The 18,274-nt window shown below is 39.8% G+C and overlaps 1 protein-coding gene across 1 annotated transcript in view; it reads left to right on the top strand.

The window, feature by feature from the left end:
- Positions 1-2,176: 2,176 nt before the first annotated feature.
- LOC106939128 (PH domain leucine-rich repeat-containing protein phosphatase 2-like) overlaps positions 2,177-18,274 on the top strand; it is a gene marked incomplete at its 3' end in the record, with an annotated part of 26,017 nt that continues 9,919 nt past the window's right edge. Inside the window, exons 1-3 of the mRNA XM_015021434.1 lie at positions 2,177-2,575; positions 5,454-5,734; positions 9,328-9,461. Of these exons, the coding sequence (XP_014876920.1) occupies positions 2,363-2,575; positions 5,454-5,734; positions 9,328-9,461 (628 nt within the window). The remainder of the gene's footprint in view (positions 2,576-5,453; positions 5,735-9,327; positions 9,462-18,274) is intronic.

The raw sequence follows: 18,274 nt of genomic DNA, 5'->3' as shown, positions 1-18,274 counted from the left end.
CATCCAGAGATATAGATGAACATAGAAAAAGGTTGATTGTGTTTCAATCTTGTGTTAATTTGGCTGCCATTTAAGATTATTATCCAGTTTTGGGGGGGTGGGAGGCGAGGAAGTCAGTTGATTTTTTTTTTTTTTTTAAAGTGAGTTTGTGATGCAACTGGACTTGCAAAAAAATAATAATAAAAAAATACCACAAACGGTGTACACAAACTACTCAGATACGTTGGGTTTCAGTCCAAAGCCGTATCTGAAAAAAACAGTACCGTTAGACATTGAAATGCGTCTTACCGAGGGGATCCCGACTGTAAATAACTTTGTTGATGCATGTATGTAATTGATTTTTTGTTTGTTTTGTTGTTTGATGTTTTGATTTAAAGAGGGTTTTGGAGGGGTTAAGGTTGCTAGGCGATATACCCGGGCTTCTAGCGGTAACTGTCTGTTGGCTGTTTTGGAGATAGTGCAGAGAGCGAGCATACGAGTCACAGTTGAGTGGAGATAACTAAGAAATAGTTCAACTAGGGTCCAGGCAATCAATTAACTAGCGCTTGGTTGATGAGGGAACAAGGTGGGTGTTTTGACGAGAGTATTGTATTTGTTGAACGTGATGTTTGTTTCAATATGAAATGGTGTTACTATTTGATTAACTGTCGAACAGTTGAAACAGTTAGAATACATTTTAGTTAATTTGTAATATATAAATGTTAGTTAATTAAATACATGTATTGTAAATGGAATGTTATTACATAAAGTAAATCTTCTAGGTTAAGGAAAAAAGTTAGAACCACTAAGAATTACTAATGGTGTTTTATTTGTATGTTTATAGCTCTTACGGTGTGTTCATGTGTAAAGGCTGTTAAAATAAAGAAACGTGAACCATCAGTTATAGAGACCATCTTTTCGACCGGGACGCTACACCGACTGCAACAGCGGAGCGGAGGACTCCAGCAGAACCAGACTGAGGACGGGCCGCCATCTGTCTTCACCAAATGGAAGGAGTTTGTTTTAGTGAAAATAGCATATGCGGTCATGAGGAGGAGACGTGAGCGCGGCTCGGTGATGGGAGGGATGTCCTCCAGCAAACCACGACTGCAGCAGGAATCCGTCATCCAAGACAGCCAGGCCACAACACAGGATCCAGGAACACGTTTAGTTTTTCAGGCAGATGACAAATGAATGCACATTTTTCTCTACTATTATCATTGATCAGTAAAATGAGTAACTTTTTCTCAGAGGTAGAATCTGAAATTGGTCGTTTTTTTATTTTTTTTTTATTGATTTGAAGATCCAGAATAAATCAATAATTAGGTATTGACCTCTAATGCACTTGCACATTCATTTGTTCCACCTTTCCGATCATTTTACAGGTTGTGACATATTGTTACGACTAAATATAAATGAAATAACTTACTTTTTTAGTCATTTAGTAAACTTCTAAAAGTGGAATCTGAGTGGTCTCTCAATAATGCTTAAAATTAAAATGTCAAATGCTTGCCATTCAGTCTGAGCTTGTGCAAATTTTCTGAAAAAACAATGGCCAAAGACTTACTGCTAATGATTTGCAAAGTTAGCTCTGCAAAAATGTTCATTAGGCAGGGCTGAGGACAAATGCACTCCACAATTTTCACATTTCTATTCATTAAAAAAAATGGAAAACTGTGCATATTTTTGTAAACTTCTCAGTGATTGCATATCACATGAATCATTTTACAAAGCACTGCCGCAAATCTAAGTTACCACTTCCCCAGTACAGCATGTTTGTTTCACTTGATTTGTTTTTGTTTGCTGTCGAGTTTTGTGGTCGACATGTCATCTGTAACCATGTTTTTTATTTTTACCCCGAGGAATGTGGGCTATGAAAATAAAACTACTACTACAGCATGAGAACAGGAAGACACACAAGCATCGGATGAGCAAAAAATAACTTAGATGTAACCTGAGTCCCAAAGAAGTTCACTATTGGTTTTTACACATAATAGGAAGTTGGCGTCCTCTGCTTTACAATAATGTTTTACATTTAAGTTAATTGTTGCCTAAATACAGTCAGAACTTAAACTGTAACTCCACTTGAACCTTTTTTTTTTTTTTTTTTTGAGTGATAAAACTCATTATTATTCACTTGAAGCCTCTCCCCTCTGACAGGACCAGTGAGAGTTAAAGGAAAGCCTGAACCCGCCCCTGTAATGTTTATTGATCAGCTCCCCGGCAGGCGGGCAGGCCTGTGTGACAGCAGTCAGATTAGTCGGGATATGGCGTCGCAGCGCCGACACAGGATGAATTTTCCTCTCCCTGTGGGAATTTACCAGCCGTGTTCCGGGGACGCTCCTGCCTTTTGAGGCTGCTAACAGGGGGGCGGGGGACATACATGGCGATGGAGGAGGAGGATAACAGCACAGCGGTCCCTGCGATCAACATCCGAGCCGACATCAAGAAGGGAGGCGATGCCGGAGACAACGGGGCTTGTATTGACAGGCAGCCGGACACGGTGGTCCATCAGGCGGGGCTGAGCCGGACTGCGGGTCGCGGCAGCCGCAGCGGTCCCGGAGCTCACTCTGCAACCGGGATCCGAGTGCTGAAGGCAGGTCATGGTGGGAGGGTTTGTGCCCCCCCGGGTGAATCAGGCAGGACAGAGCGCTGGCGACGGGGAAAGATTTGCCTCGTAGCCCGCTGCAGCGGATCACCGAGCAGGGCAAAGTGCATGATTTCAAATGCATCCTTGCAATGTTATGTAACGCCTGTTATGATGGTTGTCATTCAGGGAGGAGCGCACCAAAACCCAATTAATACCAAGAGACCTACCAAACACACTGGGGTGTTTAGATGTGTTACAGGAAGGCCTAGTCCTGCCCAGGTTTCTGATGATTTTAAAAATGATGTTTGGCAAGCATCTACAGGGAGTTAGTCCTCCTTGGTGTGTTATTTTAAAAAAAATTAAATGTAGGTACCAGTTAAAATGTTCAGTAAAACGAGCCCAAATGTTAGCTGTCTTCAGTGAAAGGGTGATATCTCTTGTCAGATGTCAGACATGTCTGTTCAGTTTAAGACTATGTAGTAATTATGTCAAATTTAGCCGTGTTTGAAAATAAATTATAGTTTAAGCAAAATGGAGACATTCAGAATTTCTAGTCTGTATCTTCATTCACCTCAAGATAGGGTTGGTATTTAGGATTACTACTCTCCATGTTGCTTTTAATTTTTGACTTTCACCACATAGTTGGCTAGCAAAATAAGAATGAACAAAATGAGACTCTTTTATAAGTGGGGTTCTTTATATTTATATGTTGAATATGTTTCAAAACTCAAAGCTGTTCAGAACAATCTTTCATAATATACAGGTTTGACCTGGTTGAGCATTTCAGATTTTGAACTGGAACTAGACTTCAGATTCCTTGAAAAACAGTGAAATGGCCCTTTAGTTATACAAACTTTAACTATTAACCATCTGAAGTGCATAGTCATATTTTCCTGCAGTGTCATTACGGTGCCCAACCGCTGCTGACTGGGCATCCATTAGTCTTAGAAGACGTGATCAGGGCAATCTTTTCTATTTTTATGTTTTTGGTGCTTTTGTTTCCCATTGGTGAAAGGGCACTCTGGACAAGATGCATATGTATAATTAGCTAATTACTTGGTCAAGACAAAAGAAGATTGCTATTCTTAAACAGCTGCAATCTCAAATAATAATAATAATAATAATGGTTTACTCAAAGTCTTTTTTTGAACTTTTAAACTTCTGTCACATTTGAATTTAAAGGTTATTGACAAAAACTGTGGTTATTTACAATGAAGTTCAAATGGGAAAGTTGTGATAATGGAGCACACAGCAACATGAAGACCTCCAAATGAACATTTAATGGAGTGGTAGCTCAGTTCCTGTCCTGCATCTTTAAGACGTTTCCTTGTTCTGATTTAAACGGTTTCATTATCTCCTCATCCTGTTGTTAGGTCTTGAGTTCTGCTTCTCACTCATTCGGTTGGATCCCGTGTGTTGAATCAGAGAAACTTCACAACTGTGTTGGACTCCTGGCTACAGAGCTAGAAATCATTGTTCTAATGTAAATGCGACTGCACAAAAATAGCATTTGTTTGAACTGCTGGGACAATTTTGGGAGTGGAGTTGCTTTAATTTGGCAAAAAAAAAAAAAAAAATCTGCTTCTGAGGTTTTTTCTTTTTTTATCTGGAACTTATCTCAATTGTAAGAGAGTTATTCAATGCGTTATTAAGTACGTTATTGACTAAATTAGCTCAGTTTGTGTTCTCACCCGTACAACATCATCAACATGTTTTCCTTTTGTAAGTTGTGAAAAATTAATTTTATCCTTGACAAAAGCATGGATTGTATGTTTGTTGGAAGTTTGTATTAAGAAAAGTCTAGAATATCTTGAGCTTAATCTCAGTGACACAAACATGCCTGATGGTAAGAATATGTTAGAAACCATGATAAAGTGATTTAGTGTCTCTTGTCACGTGCAGCTGGAATTATTGGAGTTTAATTAGCTGAGCATCATATTGCTTAGCATCACATTACTGGTTTGTAGCTTAGCTTTTTTTTTGTAATGAAACTCACCTAACAAGTGTTAAGCAAAACACAACAATCAAATACACACATATATATAATGTTCTGGAGTTTTTGGTAATTTTGCTAACCAAAGATTTGAAGTGAGTCCTAACTTGTGGAGAGTGCTGCTTCAGAAAAAGCAGGGGAAGTGTTTTTACACCGACTCTCACAGCTGGTTGATGTTTTTTTGCTTTTCTTTACAGCAAGCACAGTTAGCAATGAAAACTGCAAAACTGTAAAAGTTTGCATCTTTATTCAGCAGAGGTGTCTTAAGTCTTGAAATAAATGTTTCTTTATGTTAGAAGCATCATCAGAGAACTCCAGCTTTTTTAAGTACGTTTATAAAATGGGGAGAAAAAACATGTTGGGAAATTTTTCGTTTTAACCAAATAAAACATGAATGTATGAAATGTTTGAATAGTTGATGCCCACAGATGAGGTGCTTTTCCACATTTTTACATATTTTCAAGCATAATCTCACTTAACAAAAACTCATGATTCACGTATAGCTAAAAAGTAAAGTTTTACTGTTTGTGATGGTAGGACAGAAAAAGGTTTGCCTCCTAAACGATCAATTAGCCTATCAACCATGTGACTCAGTGACACCACATTGACGCTCTTGTTACTGTTTTACAGTGATATTGAGGGGGGGAAAATTAACTTCAGTTTTCAATATTTCTTTGCTACAGCAATGACAGATTAATATATGTACTTTTCTTTTTCATTCGCTGCCTCTTTAATTCCATTCAAAAAGCTGTAAAACTATATTTATGAAAGTGAATCAAACAAATCGTCCAGTTGGTGAGCAGTAACTCGTGTTTCTTGTCGTTGCTGGGTTTTGAACCTCCTTCAAACTCTTTAGCAACATGTTCTGAAGAGACCTCCCTGTTTCCGCAGCGCAACATGAAGAGGAACGGGAGCCGGAGCTGCACGACAAGGAAAACCAGATTCGGGTCACGAGAGCGTGACTGGCTGAAGGGGGACACCCAGCGAGGCTGTGTGTGTCTCTACGGCGGCGCCGTGGACCCCCAGCCGCCTGCTTCCGGCCCACAGGCCTCCTCCACCCCACAGACAGACCTGCAGTTGGTGCTCTGCTCCACCAGCACCAGCGTGGAGGAGCTCTGTGCTCAGAGAAACGGACAGGGACTCTACGTTCAGCTGCATGGAGACCTTGTCAGGTAAATGCTCTGTGCAGTACATGAAGTTGCATGAAGAAGCCAAGCTGATGATGTAGAGTGGGGCTTTTTCTTGGAAACGTCTTGCAAACTCTGAATTAAACAATAGCAATTACTTTGCTGACATCAAGATCGAGCAGCTGCAGTCAGTCCTGCAGAAACGTCTTCTGTGGATCCGCTCCAAACCAGAATCCTCACGCGCTCCAAAAGAACCAAAACCGCTGCCTAATGTGAAATCATGTAGAAGAGAAAGAAAAACATTTCTGGAAGATCAGAAACGCCTCGCGTCTCAGCTGCGCAGCAGAACTGGAAGTGAAACGTGAGACGCTATAGCCTGTGAAGGAAGCGCGTCTCTTCCATTAGAGACACAGCTGCCATAAGTGTATTGACTTGCATTAGGATGTAGGCAATGCAGAAGGATTATTAGCTAAACAGACATAATTTTTATAGTTTAAGCAGAATGTCACGGTGAACTAGCCTGAGTGAATGCAAAACATACCGTTTGATCCCAAACTCCCACAGCACCTCACCGATTTTACCCTCAAGGTGCGTTCACCCCCTTCAGGTCCTCAGCAGGCCCTCTGCAAAACAGCAAATGACCCTCCGACTGTCTGGCTCACTGATCCGTGACCAGGAAGGAATTTGTTCTTTTGCTCTTTCTTGGAAAAACCAAAGTGGGGAATATGATATTGTAGAAAATAAGCGCTCGGCTTCAGCTTAAATCTCAGCGCCTTATCTTGTGTGAGTGTGACGGTTCACTCAGTTTACTCATGGACTGTGAGTGAAAGTTTTGGCTGTCATTGTGTGGTACCAACAAAACTATTTTTATGCAGTGTTCTCTGCAGTTATTAACATACCTGCCGAATATGTGCAGAATGGATTTTAATAAAATGAAGGGATTTCACACTTTAAAAAAAAAAACAAAAAACAAAACAACAACCCACTAATTTCTGTACATTTAGCTTATAGAGAAAATGAACGATGTTAAAGATTGGGGTGTTTTTTTTTTAGATCATTGGTGCTAAAACTAATGAGGCTTCAACTGTACTTTATAAAGCCCCATTTTGACTTTTCCTAGGTTGATTCATATAAAGAGAGAAAGAGATTTATGACCATTTGTTGTTTAGTAGGGTAGTTAGTCACAGTTTGCAGTTTTGCAATCTATAAGTAAGTAAGTAAGTAAGTAAACTTTATTTCTATAGCGCTTTTCACAGACCAGAGTCACAAAGTGCTGCACAAAATGTAAAAATAAATAAATTAAAAGCAACATACAAAACAATAAAACACAGTATTACGCTAAAAAGCAAGTTTAAAAAAGTGGGGCTTAAGTTGTTTCCTAAAAGTGTCTATACAATCCAGAGATCGAATGGTACAAGGTAGCTCATTCCAGAGGCGAGGCGCCACAGCTGTAAAAGATCTGTCTCCTCGAGTCTTAAAAAGGGTCCGAGGAACCATCAGCAAGTTCAGATTGGACGACCTGAGGCTCCTAGTCGAAACATAAGGCTGGATGAGGTTCTTAATATAGTCTGGCGCCTGTCCATGAAGAGCTCTAAAAGTCAGTACCAGGATTTTGTAGTGCATCCTGTAAGGTACAGGCAGCCAGTGCAAGCTTTTGAGGATGGGTGTAATATGTTCCCTCCTGTGAGTGCAAGTGAGCAGGCGTGCAGCTGAGTTTTGTACTACCTGCAAACGCGCAAACTCCCTTTTGTTAAGACATGTGAACAGACTGTTACAATAATCCAATCTCGATGAGACAAAAGCATGAACAATCATCTCAAGCTCACCAGCGAGAGCTTGAGACAATAACAGAAGTGGATGTCTCTATAGCAGGGTGACAACTAAAGAATATTTTGCTGAGGAGCCAAAAAATGTTAGTCAAATACGAATTTGATCACTAAAGGAATATATTGGTCTCTTAAACCTGTAAGATATTTGACTTTCAACCCAAAAGTTTTGAAACAATTTGTAGATTATTTTTCTTTGAAAGAGAAGCTTTTCTTCCGTGCCTTTAGCAGTGTGTGGTGATAATGTGCAGCTTTCAGGCAATCTTTGACCCTTTATAATGACATTTTCTGTTGGCAATTCTGCTTTTACACCAGAACCTAATAAGATAACAGGTTGAGTCGTGTCGATCCGTGCTTTCCATTTTTGGACCGTCTATCCCTGTCCTGGTGGGTATCCCGTTCCAAGAGGGTTACCGAGCCGGTCCAGGGTTCTTTTTTCCCAGCAGCTCGCTCCTCCTCAGGGATCCATTAGTTGCTTTTTCTGGACAGACTGGGCATGTAATCCCTCCTACACGATGCGGGTATTCCTGGAGTTCCCCCCCAGCTACAGTCATCCTTTGGAAATGTCCTGAAAGAGACTCCCAAGCCCTAACATTGGTGTTAAATGTTTTTTTTTTCCCTGGAGGAGAATGCAGTTCGATATCAGGGGCCTTTTAAATCACTTTACCTTTCAATGTAAATATAAACTTAGATGGCTCTTGAAGCTCATCCAGTCAGATATTGAAAAACAAAAAAAAACATTGCAGAGTTATGATTTTATGAGCTCACCACTGATAAGATGAGCAGTTAGAGGAAAAGTGCCAACATACCTTTCTGTTATGCAGACATAACAGGAACCCTAACCGTCGTAAAACAGTGTGCCAAGCACTGTTCAATTCATCATCTGGAAATGGGAAGCGTATAGCGACGATATGGCCGTCTACCTAACAGGAAGAGAAAAGAGAGCATTAATCACTGAACAAGCCAAAAGGCCCATTGAAACTCTGCTATCAGTATCTATAAAGCTGATGTGCACAATGCAAATCTCTCTATGTGTGAATGGAGAGAAGCAGGAAGTTCTGTTTGTAGTTTGGAGACACAGCAAACATTTGGAAGTAGGAGCTCTGATCGAATGTCATTTTCCTCAAGTCAAGCTCTGTGCATGGCTCAAACCTAAAAGCGACATCACACTGATGTCCCGCGGTCATAGCGATGCTTTGTTTTTAGCACAAACAGGGAAGCTGGTCAGAGTACTTGGAGCTAAATACAGGAACGTTCAGCTGTTTTGCATAACCATTTTTTTCACACCATGTATATTTTCCTTCCACGTCACCGTAATGCCACATTTTGAGTTTTGTCTGTCACTGCAAGTCTGGACTGACTGCACTAAAGTTTGTACTTTGAGTGTGACAAAATGTCCTAGAGATGTGAATACTGTGAATCGCTGAAGAATAACAAGGAATAAATATATTTATACCAAATAGAAAGGGGTCATTCCAAAAAGATTAAACATTTATAAATCATCATGTAATAATGAAAGATGAAAAATGAATTTCTACTTTTGAAACCAATAAATTAAACAATGTTCTTATTTATTTTTTTCTTTTTAGTTTTCTTCAACTCTGGTTGCGTTGCTCTTCCAGGCAACTCAACTATCAGCAGGGCAAAAGATTTCTCTGAACATTTGTTGGTGGCTCCACAGCCCTGAAAGATCATTGCGTCTTATGAGTTTTTATTGAAATCTGTGGTCAGGTCCTCTTCTAGACATATATTTCACTCCAAAGCTGGTTGTCCTTGTTGCCACACCAAACCTGGATGCTGTCGATCCTGCAGGAGGCTGGACCCCAGCGAGCGTCCCCTCCAGATGGTTTACGACTACCTGACGTCGATGGGTTACGCAGACCCGGTGCGAGTACAGGACGAAGCGGCCAACTCTGACCTCAGCTGCATGATCCGTTTCTACAGCGGTGAGTTCTCCGGCAGAAAGACAACTTTTCGTTCGTTTCCTACTGTCTGCTATAAGATGTGGTCTTTTTTTTTTTTTTGTAAAACTGGTTTGAAACATGCTAAAAACATTCTAGAGCGGGTAAAACATTCAAAATGTGAATATGTGTGTGCCACACTGAAGTAAACTTTTAATGCTGTCTTTAATGCTGGAAATATTGAAGCGTGAAACAGACCAACGCATGGCATGAGGCCATCAATCATTCCAATATTGCTATTGTTGCTTGCTTGAACTTTACTTGACTTTACTACTATAAATCAGTCACAGCTCCAGTAGGTGGTTAATCATTGTTTGTGCTTCTGCAGAGTTTTTCTGGCTTATACATACAATTAATGGGCTATTTTGATGCATATTAAATCAACTAAATAAGCTTATTTTCAGCCCTCAAGTACATTTCTAATTTGTTAGTTCTTTAACTGTGTTTTAATTTAAGTAAATTATGAAATTAGATCAAATAATTGAAAATCACCAACTTTTACTGCAGAGAATGCATAGGATTTTTCACAAGATTATTTAAAAATTCAACATTTTTGTATTCCCATTTGGGTCTCAACTGCTTTTTAAAACAGCCTATAAGTACTTTAAAAACCATCTAGCTTTTTTTTTTTGGCAATAAATTAATGTTATTCGATTGTTAAGTCACAACAGCTGACTTAACAATCAACTGTTGTTGTCTCATCATTGAGCCTCAGTGCTCAATGATGGGCACTGAGGCGTTACCTAGCAACCCCAACCGAAGCCAGCCTCCTTACCTAGCAACCCGAGCCGAGCCCTGGTTATCACCTAGCAACCCAAGTGGAGCTCCAGCACGTTTGGTCAGCTGGTTTTACCGCTGTATTCACTGTACAATGGCTGCTGGAAAAGATAAGTGTTTTGTTGTTGACTTACTATTCAGAAACCACTTGCTGGATTCTTGTTGGTTGTGCAGGAGGCTCTACCTCTGCTTGTGGGTCTGATTCAGGGTCAAAGATGTACGCTTGTATAACTGCGCATCTGTTTGGGGCCATTTTCAGGTGCGAGTGTGAATGTAGAGTTAGCAGCAGCTTATTTGAGTTTAAAGTGACATTAAGCACTAAAACAGCTGATTCTGAAAGGAGCTCAAAATAGGCAGAAATCTCATTATCTAAGAATGATTTTGTGCAAAAACAATGTAGCGAATATGTTTTGTTTAGCCCATAGATCTACCCTAAACTGTCCAAGGAACCATACTGGGTCCCCCTTAGTAAATAGAGAATAAAAGTTTCTATGAAATCAATCCCAAAGATGATTTTTTTTCAGCATTTTCTCTTGAACTGATTTAGTTCACTGTGCCAGTCCGTCTTGGCACCCATCTGTCCAGCAGCTTCCTGTTTTTTCCCCCCCTCTTGCCAACATGAGAACTAGCCTAATTTGGCTACTATCGAACCACATTGGTCCAAGTTAAGCCAGGGCCCCTCGGAGACTTCCTGTCTTTATTTGTTATCTCATGGGAAAACGCTTCAAGGTCCAGGCATGGGATGCAATTCAGACCCTTAATGCCCAGCTGAGGCAGAGAGAAAAACTTCCTTCTGGTGTCTGTGAACGGATTAAGGAATACTTCAGTAGAGTTTGTAGTTTGTAGTTTACTGTCCTCTCATACACCTCACTCTCATTCATAGCTGTACACAGTGTACAGGATTTGTTTCAGAAAATAATAGTTCTTTCATCTGACTAACTTCACAGCATCAGCAGATCCTGTGTAAGATGAACAAGTTCTGTTCACCTAGTGATCCAAACAGGTTTCATGTTGTGCTATTCATCGGATTGTAAAATAAAGAAGACTTTTGTCCGTCTCCAAGGACAACATCTGTCAGAAAACAATCTAATTTGGGATACTAATATATTCATACTCATTCTGCAATTTAAAGTGTCTAATTCTAGACGTTTATTATGCTGTATTGGATATTTATTTATTCATGTTTTCCCCCTGGGAGTCCATCTGCAGAAGTGAAACATCAGGTTTATTTAGGATGTGGTCCGATTATGAATTTTGTGCAAAGATGCGAGGATAATTTTCTCTGAGATGATGTTTGTATTTGTGCAGATGTGACTTTTCAGTGGAACAGGTTTTGATCTGAGGTAAATGTTTAGATCGTCTTCCAGATCTCAGCTTGTTTTGTCCATTTAAATTGGGGAACAGTTACCTGAAAACATGTTTGCTTTGTGGAGGTTAGTTACAGTGCCCTGTAAAAGTATTCACCCACCTAGATTTAGTTGGCCTTACATTGATTTTATATGATACAACAACACAAAGTGATGCATAATCAGTGATGTAGCAGAGCTACAGCTTAAAATAATGATAATTTTCTGTGAAAATTGGGGGAATCGTGTCTGTAAGCGGTGCTTTTAGGTTTTTCCACACATTCTCTTTTGGATTTAGTTCTGTATTTTAGGTTTTTTTTTTTTGCTGGGCTTAGTAAGGCTTTGTAAGTTTTTAAAGTTCACAGCTAAAAGTTGTAAACCATGTACCACTTCCCTTCTGTCTCAGAGTTAGGCTTTTTGTCGGCGTAGCAAACAAAATCTCTGTATAACACATCGAAGTTCGCTGCTGCATTGTGATGGAATGGGAGGATCTCAACAGGTCTGAACACTTTTGCATGGCAACTTAAGAGGAGATGATGTCACTCATTGTTCAAACGGGGTTTTGGATTTGGATTACTGGACCATGCATTTGTCTTTCAAGAACTCTGTAAAGCAAAGATCATGTTTGTTGAGCTCTTCTTCTAAAAATCGATGCTTTTTGGAGACCAGATCGTCCTCTTTTCACCAGACAACTTACATCCATCTGCTTTCTGGCCGTAACACGCGTCGGTGCACACATGTCTTCTGTTTAATTTCCGAGCACATTATTTTTCTGCCTTATTTTCTCCAGCTGTTGTGCTTCAAAGTTCAGAGCAGCAGGTGACCTGCAGAGTTTCACCGTTATATCCTATTTATCCAGGAAGGCCCTCTGACACACACACACCCACACACACGCCCTTACGCTGTGGCGCACAGATGAAATTAAAACAAACAAATGCAGGAGTAAACATTTCAGGGCTCTGACTTAATGAGGACACTCCTATAGTGAAAACAGCCAGAGTTCCGGTGGTCCTGTTTGTCAGCGCGTGCAGCTGCGGATCAGATGAAGCCGGTTGTAGGTTCTGGCGCTGGCTCCCCCCCACTCCCCCACCCCGGGCCCATATTCCACCTCTGGCTTGGTGATGTCTCAGATCTTTGAGGTCATAGACGAAGAGCGGCTGTGTGGAGATCATGAGGTCTTCTGTCAGGGTTGGATCGGAGGGAAGAGCATCATCAGAAAACAGAGTGAGATCACTTTATGCTTTATGAAACTGAGAGGTGTTGATTTGTTAAGCTTTTTGAAGTCCTGCGCCGCAGTGAAAAGTTTATGCTTGTGACTCTCGTTCCAACTGTTGGATCACAATATCCAGAAATCATGTCCTCAGAGTGACTAATAACTCCCATGTTTCTTCTTCTTCTTCTTCATGTTAATATTTAAAGGAGTAAGTTTCAGTGGCAAAAAATACAAGAGGGGATTGTAAGAGTTGAGGTAAAAATTAAATTCTGTTTGGATCCGATCTCCCGCAGGATTGCCCTGGGCAACAGAGCTGTGCAGAGAGCAGGCTCTCTGTGGTTTCCTGCCTGTTCCTCGTAATGTTCTGTCTCTGCGATCAAGTTCGCTTCTCCCAAGGATTTCCTCCTACCCTCTTTTTAGACCTGCTGTCGGTTTTTCATTCGGTACCGATGCCCAGCTTTCAGGTGGCACGTTTTATTGCTGCTGCTGCTAAGAAGCCGCCATACAAATGGCCTGTTTTCATGTCATCTGTATTCAAACGCAGTAAGCAACTGTGCCTCATGAGATCGGCATGCCAGGAGTTTGATTGTTTTTTTGTTTTTTTTACACAGAAATTGTCTATTTGTTTATCTTTTAAATATAGGTGTTTGAAACCCGCCAACAAGAGGCATTTGTGCTGTGGGTAGAATCAGGGTTTGCTGTGGAAAAGAGCTTTCTGTTCTGAGACAAATCAGACTGTGTTTCCGCCTCCACCGACCCCCTACTGCATGCTAATGCAATCTTGAGTAAGACAAAAAGGCTCTGGGAAACAGAGAGTATTGTATTCATCTAAGTGCTTGAGAAATGGCTTGAAGTAATCCAATATAGGAATAAAAAATGAGTTTAGAAACTATGGAAGCCCTTCTTACCAAGTGAAACTGCTCCATAAAAGAGAAGAAGGCATTCCTGTTCTGCCACTTGATTCTAAAGGAGAAAACGAACATACCAGTTTCATATTTTTGGCTCTTATTTATGTTTCTTTGTGTTCATTGTGAGGGTGTTTAACAGTGGCTCTAAAAGGCCTACACAGTCCTGCTAAGATGCCAGGTTTTTGTGATGTAACACATGTAAATAAAAGAAAAGCATTGCAGTGTTTCTCCACCTCTGTCACATGTAGCCAATTTAACTAAAAACAAAAATAACCTTCTAATGGGAAAGTGTAAGAGAAAAGAAAATATACTGTTTTTCTTACATTTTCTCATTTGCTTCTTTTACCTAAAGGTGCAAATGAGGAAATGTTGAAATGGGAGAATTTCAACAGGTCTGAACGCTTTTGTACAGCAGCTGTAAGAGCATCTAATGGCTGCTCAGGGTTCAAACAGCGTTTGAAACTGTGAAGTTTTGAAACTGCACAGTGATCAAGGGGATCTCGTCTTTGAAAGGTATCATTCTGGAGAAGGCTGTAAAACAATTCCACAACATTATGTGTGCAGCGTCCACAGTGTGACGGTCTTCACTGATCTAAGGTGATATTTCTCTAACACCAGTCCAGACAAGATGGAGACTCTGCAGGGAAGCTGCCAAAGTAACTGCAGGAATTTCTGGCTCATATTTTATGGCTGAAAGAGAAAATGATTTTCATCCAAAGAAAATGTTAACACCTTACTAAAAATCTCCATAAATCTGGTTGGAGAATTTATTACTGTCAAATGAAACAAAATTGATCTTTATGGACTCATTTCCAGAAGGTTTTTTTTTTTTTTTTGCACAAAAATAACAGTCACCAAAAACACCATGTACTCAGTGAAACATGATGGTGGATATGTGATGCTATGGATAGTTTTTAGACATCATCAACAAAAAAGTATGGCCATATTTAATATTTTATTGTGTAGCCCAAGCCAGGGTTCAAAAGTAAATCTGACAGACCGTCTGTGAGGTAACATGTAAAATATGTATGTCTACAATCTGAGATTTGGACAATATAGAGAGAACAAATATGCTGATAGACTCCTACCAAAGAAGACTAAATGCTGAAAATGAATTAACATAGTATTAGTTTGCTGCAACCAGATTTGTTTGCTTTCCATTTGAGTTGTACAGGATATATGTACATGTCACATTAAAGATGGATGATTATGTTATTGTTATGGTGACATTTTTTTATTGCGACAGACTGACATTTTAACAGTTATGCACTTTTTATGTACACTGTATATGTTTATTAATGTTTTTTTTTTTTAAGATTTAAAGGTCCAACAAAACAGTATTTTTAGAATAGTTTTGTTTTGTTGGGTTTAAAGGCCCATCAAAACCATAACTTTAGTTTTACTGCTTTTATTGTGGCGTAATAAAAGTTTTATTCAACCTTTACAGTTTCAAAAATGATTAGTGGCAGGATATTTTAAAGCAGTGATCCAGTTGTAGCCTAAAATCAAAATATTTTAACAGTGACGATCAAAATGTCTCTTCTCCCCCCCCCAAGTTGTTTTAACAGAAAGAGGCAGAGAAAATGCAAGCTGACATTAAAAAAGTATTTTTGTTTTGGTTTGCAAAATCCCAGCTGTGGGAAGTAGTTGTAGGTAAAAACTTTGCAAGATTAAAAAAGCAAACTCAGAGACGGCGACATTTGTCTCTGCTCTCCAAATCATCCACACTGTTATTTAGCAGTTCTTCTAAAAATGCACAAAAAAATAGTTTATTATCTCATATCGATGCATCCTGCAGTTTGCTTGTAATGCTGTATTTACATTACTGGAACCATCTTGCTTTGTTCCGAAACAGGAATCTACTTGAAACGTAAGTTATACAACATTAAAGCACATAAAAAGAATTAGTTTTAGGGATCAATTGCGGATTCAGGTTCTCAAATCTCAGTTTACTTTTTCACATCACTCTCAGGTCTTTCTTTCCTCTCTTTGCGTCTGTTTTCCCGTTTTTTTGTTGTTTTTTTTCTCTCTGGTTATCAGAATTCACCCCTCTGCGGCCTTGTGTCTCGTCTGCCGTGTCACGTGAAGCGAGATGTCCCAGAAATGTCCCGGTGAAGGCCACAGACACACTCGAGTGAAGAGATAAGAAGTCTCACATTCGACTGATCGGTTTCTCGCCTCCCCTGTCCCTGGGTTTTTAACAGCCTCCACTTAAACGACGTCTGACCCCAGTTGATCATTAGCTTAGTGGAAGCAGCACGGCATCTTGGGGAAACTGTGTTACACAACACGCTCTGACCGTGTCACCAAGCCCCCGTGGAGCTGCTGGGAACGGTCAACACGATTTGTCATCAGCTGGACGTAATGGATTTGGCTGACTCTCTGCAGAACTGCGAGAGGCTGCAGGAGACAGTATGGAGATTTACCAACTCAGATTGGACTTTGATTTTGTGAGCAACATGTTTCCCTGGCAACTAATAACCCTGCCGACAGTGAGGGATCGCATGTGTGTTTGCTTTAAAAGTTGGCTCCTGAAGGCTGAGGCTTTTGCGTTGGTGTTGCGTAAATGGGACTCTGGTTTTCACACAGGTAGTTGTAGTGCACAAATGCTTTATTTACTTACAAAAGTATTTTCTACTGTAATGTTTTCAGATCCAATCACAGTTGGAATGATGGTAAATTAACAGGAAGTTATATATGCACTCATCCCCCCCCCCAAATAAAAATGTCAAAAGTATGGATTGCATTTGTATTGAACCTTTTTAAGTTGATACTCTGTAGCACCGCCTTTCAATGCTCCAGTATAGCTGCAATCGATTTGGTTCCAGCTTTCCAGAGACATAAAGTTTTGCTGATTCTTGCTTATAAAACGGCTCAAGCTCATTCAGAACGGACGGAAAGTAACTGTGAACATTATTTTTTAACCATTTGCATTTAGGTCTGAGCTTTCATTTTAGGTGATTCTTTCCATGACAAGCTTCCCCATCCCTGCTGGACAAAAGGATTCCCACAGCATAATGCAGCCACCACCGTGTTTCGTTGAGGAGAGGCTCAACGAAACACGCCTTTATTTAGAAGTTAAAGTGGCTAGATGCTAATGCACCAATTTTTTTTTTACTTTTTATTTGTAAAAAAAAAAAAAAAAAATCATAAAGACAGTATGTAATTTTCTTTCCACCCCACATTTGTGCACTTCCTTATTGTTTATTCTTTATTTTACTTTATGTTCTTTGCATAGAAAATATGTGCAAAGTTAAAAGATATAATATCTACAAGAAGAAATTTACACCCACAGAAGACTCCAGTGGATCCTTCAGTTGTCTTCATCACCATTAAATATGGCTGGATAATGTCTGCAATAGGTATTATCCTATTGCAGGCTAATAGTCTGCAATACGAAATGTATCATAGTTTGATACATTTCAGAAAACATCTGAATGAGGAAATATTTCCCTCTATTGTTTTCTCACTAGTCAAAGCAAACTGTACCTTTTAAGAAAGAAACAGAAAAAAGTCCATTTTCCAGATATGAATATCACAAGTAACCCCAGGCTATTTGTTTTTAATCCATAGATTCACCATAATATTGTTATTTCAAACAGGGACAAAATCAGATAAGGCTAGTATTGCTAATAATTCAAAGATTTCTTGTTAGTTTCAGGACTGTTCAATAGTGTGATTCTTATTTATCCTGTTAGCATTCCTCTGACTAGACTCTTTAATTTTTACACTTTCCCCATTACAGTTAATTTTTGTTTTGAGTTAAATTGGCTATATGTCACAGAGGTGGAGAAATAATACAATGCATTTCTTTTATTTACATCAGAACACCATGTTGAAGAGACACCCTGGTTTAGTTAGTAAGAACACCCATTTAGCCTGGGTGAAGTTATTTAATATATTTTTTAAATATCTAACAACAAGGAAGCTATAGTTGCTCTCTTTTATTTAACTCCATTTCACTAAAATAACATATCGTGTCTCTAATTTAAAAAAAAAAAAAAAACGCCCAAAAATTGCAGCCAAGCAGTTTGTTGTCAGGCACGCTTAACTTGTTCATGATCGGCTGTCTGCTGAGGAATAGCAGCAGGAACACTTCTTTGTGTTAGAATGCCCTTGCAAAGTGAAAGGGACACGGAGAAAAAGAATGAGCTGGACAAAATGTGCTGGAGTAAGCAGATTCCCTTAGAAGAGCATCTGAGTGGGAGGAAGCGTGAGTTGGTTTGAGGGGAATTTAAAAACAGAGGACAGGAGTCTGAGGTGGGCTCTTTCTCCTTTGAGCTTAATTGGCTTGTCTCTTAACTGAGTGTTCTTGAAAGCTGGCAGAGACGGCAGCTCTGCAGTCGGACGTTTCCTGCAACGGTGGCCACTGGGCTGCCCGTTGTGCAAGCTGGCAGAAATAAACTGGACAGAATGACTTTAAATGTGACAAAAGCCGATTCGTTTATCCATACGTCTAGCACTCGGTGGTAGCAGCCCCCCCCCCCCCCCCCCCCACCTCTCTTCATTCTTTTTTTTTTTTCTCATCAATTATTTTTATGTTTGTTTAATTTT

This window comes from Poecilia latipinna, unplaced genomic scaffold, assembly GCF_001443285.1.
Source record: "Poecilia latipinna isolate Pla-1442-1.1 unplaced genomic scaffold, P_latipinna-1.0 Scaffold2779, whole genome shotgun sequence".
Taxonomy (NCBI): Eukaryota; Metazoa; Chordata; class Actinopteri; order Cyprinodontiformes; family Poeciliidae; genus Poecilia; species Poecilia latipinna.
This window is presented reverse-complemented; position numbering and strand designations above follow the sequence as displayed.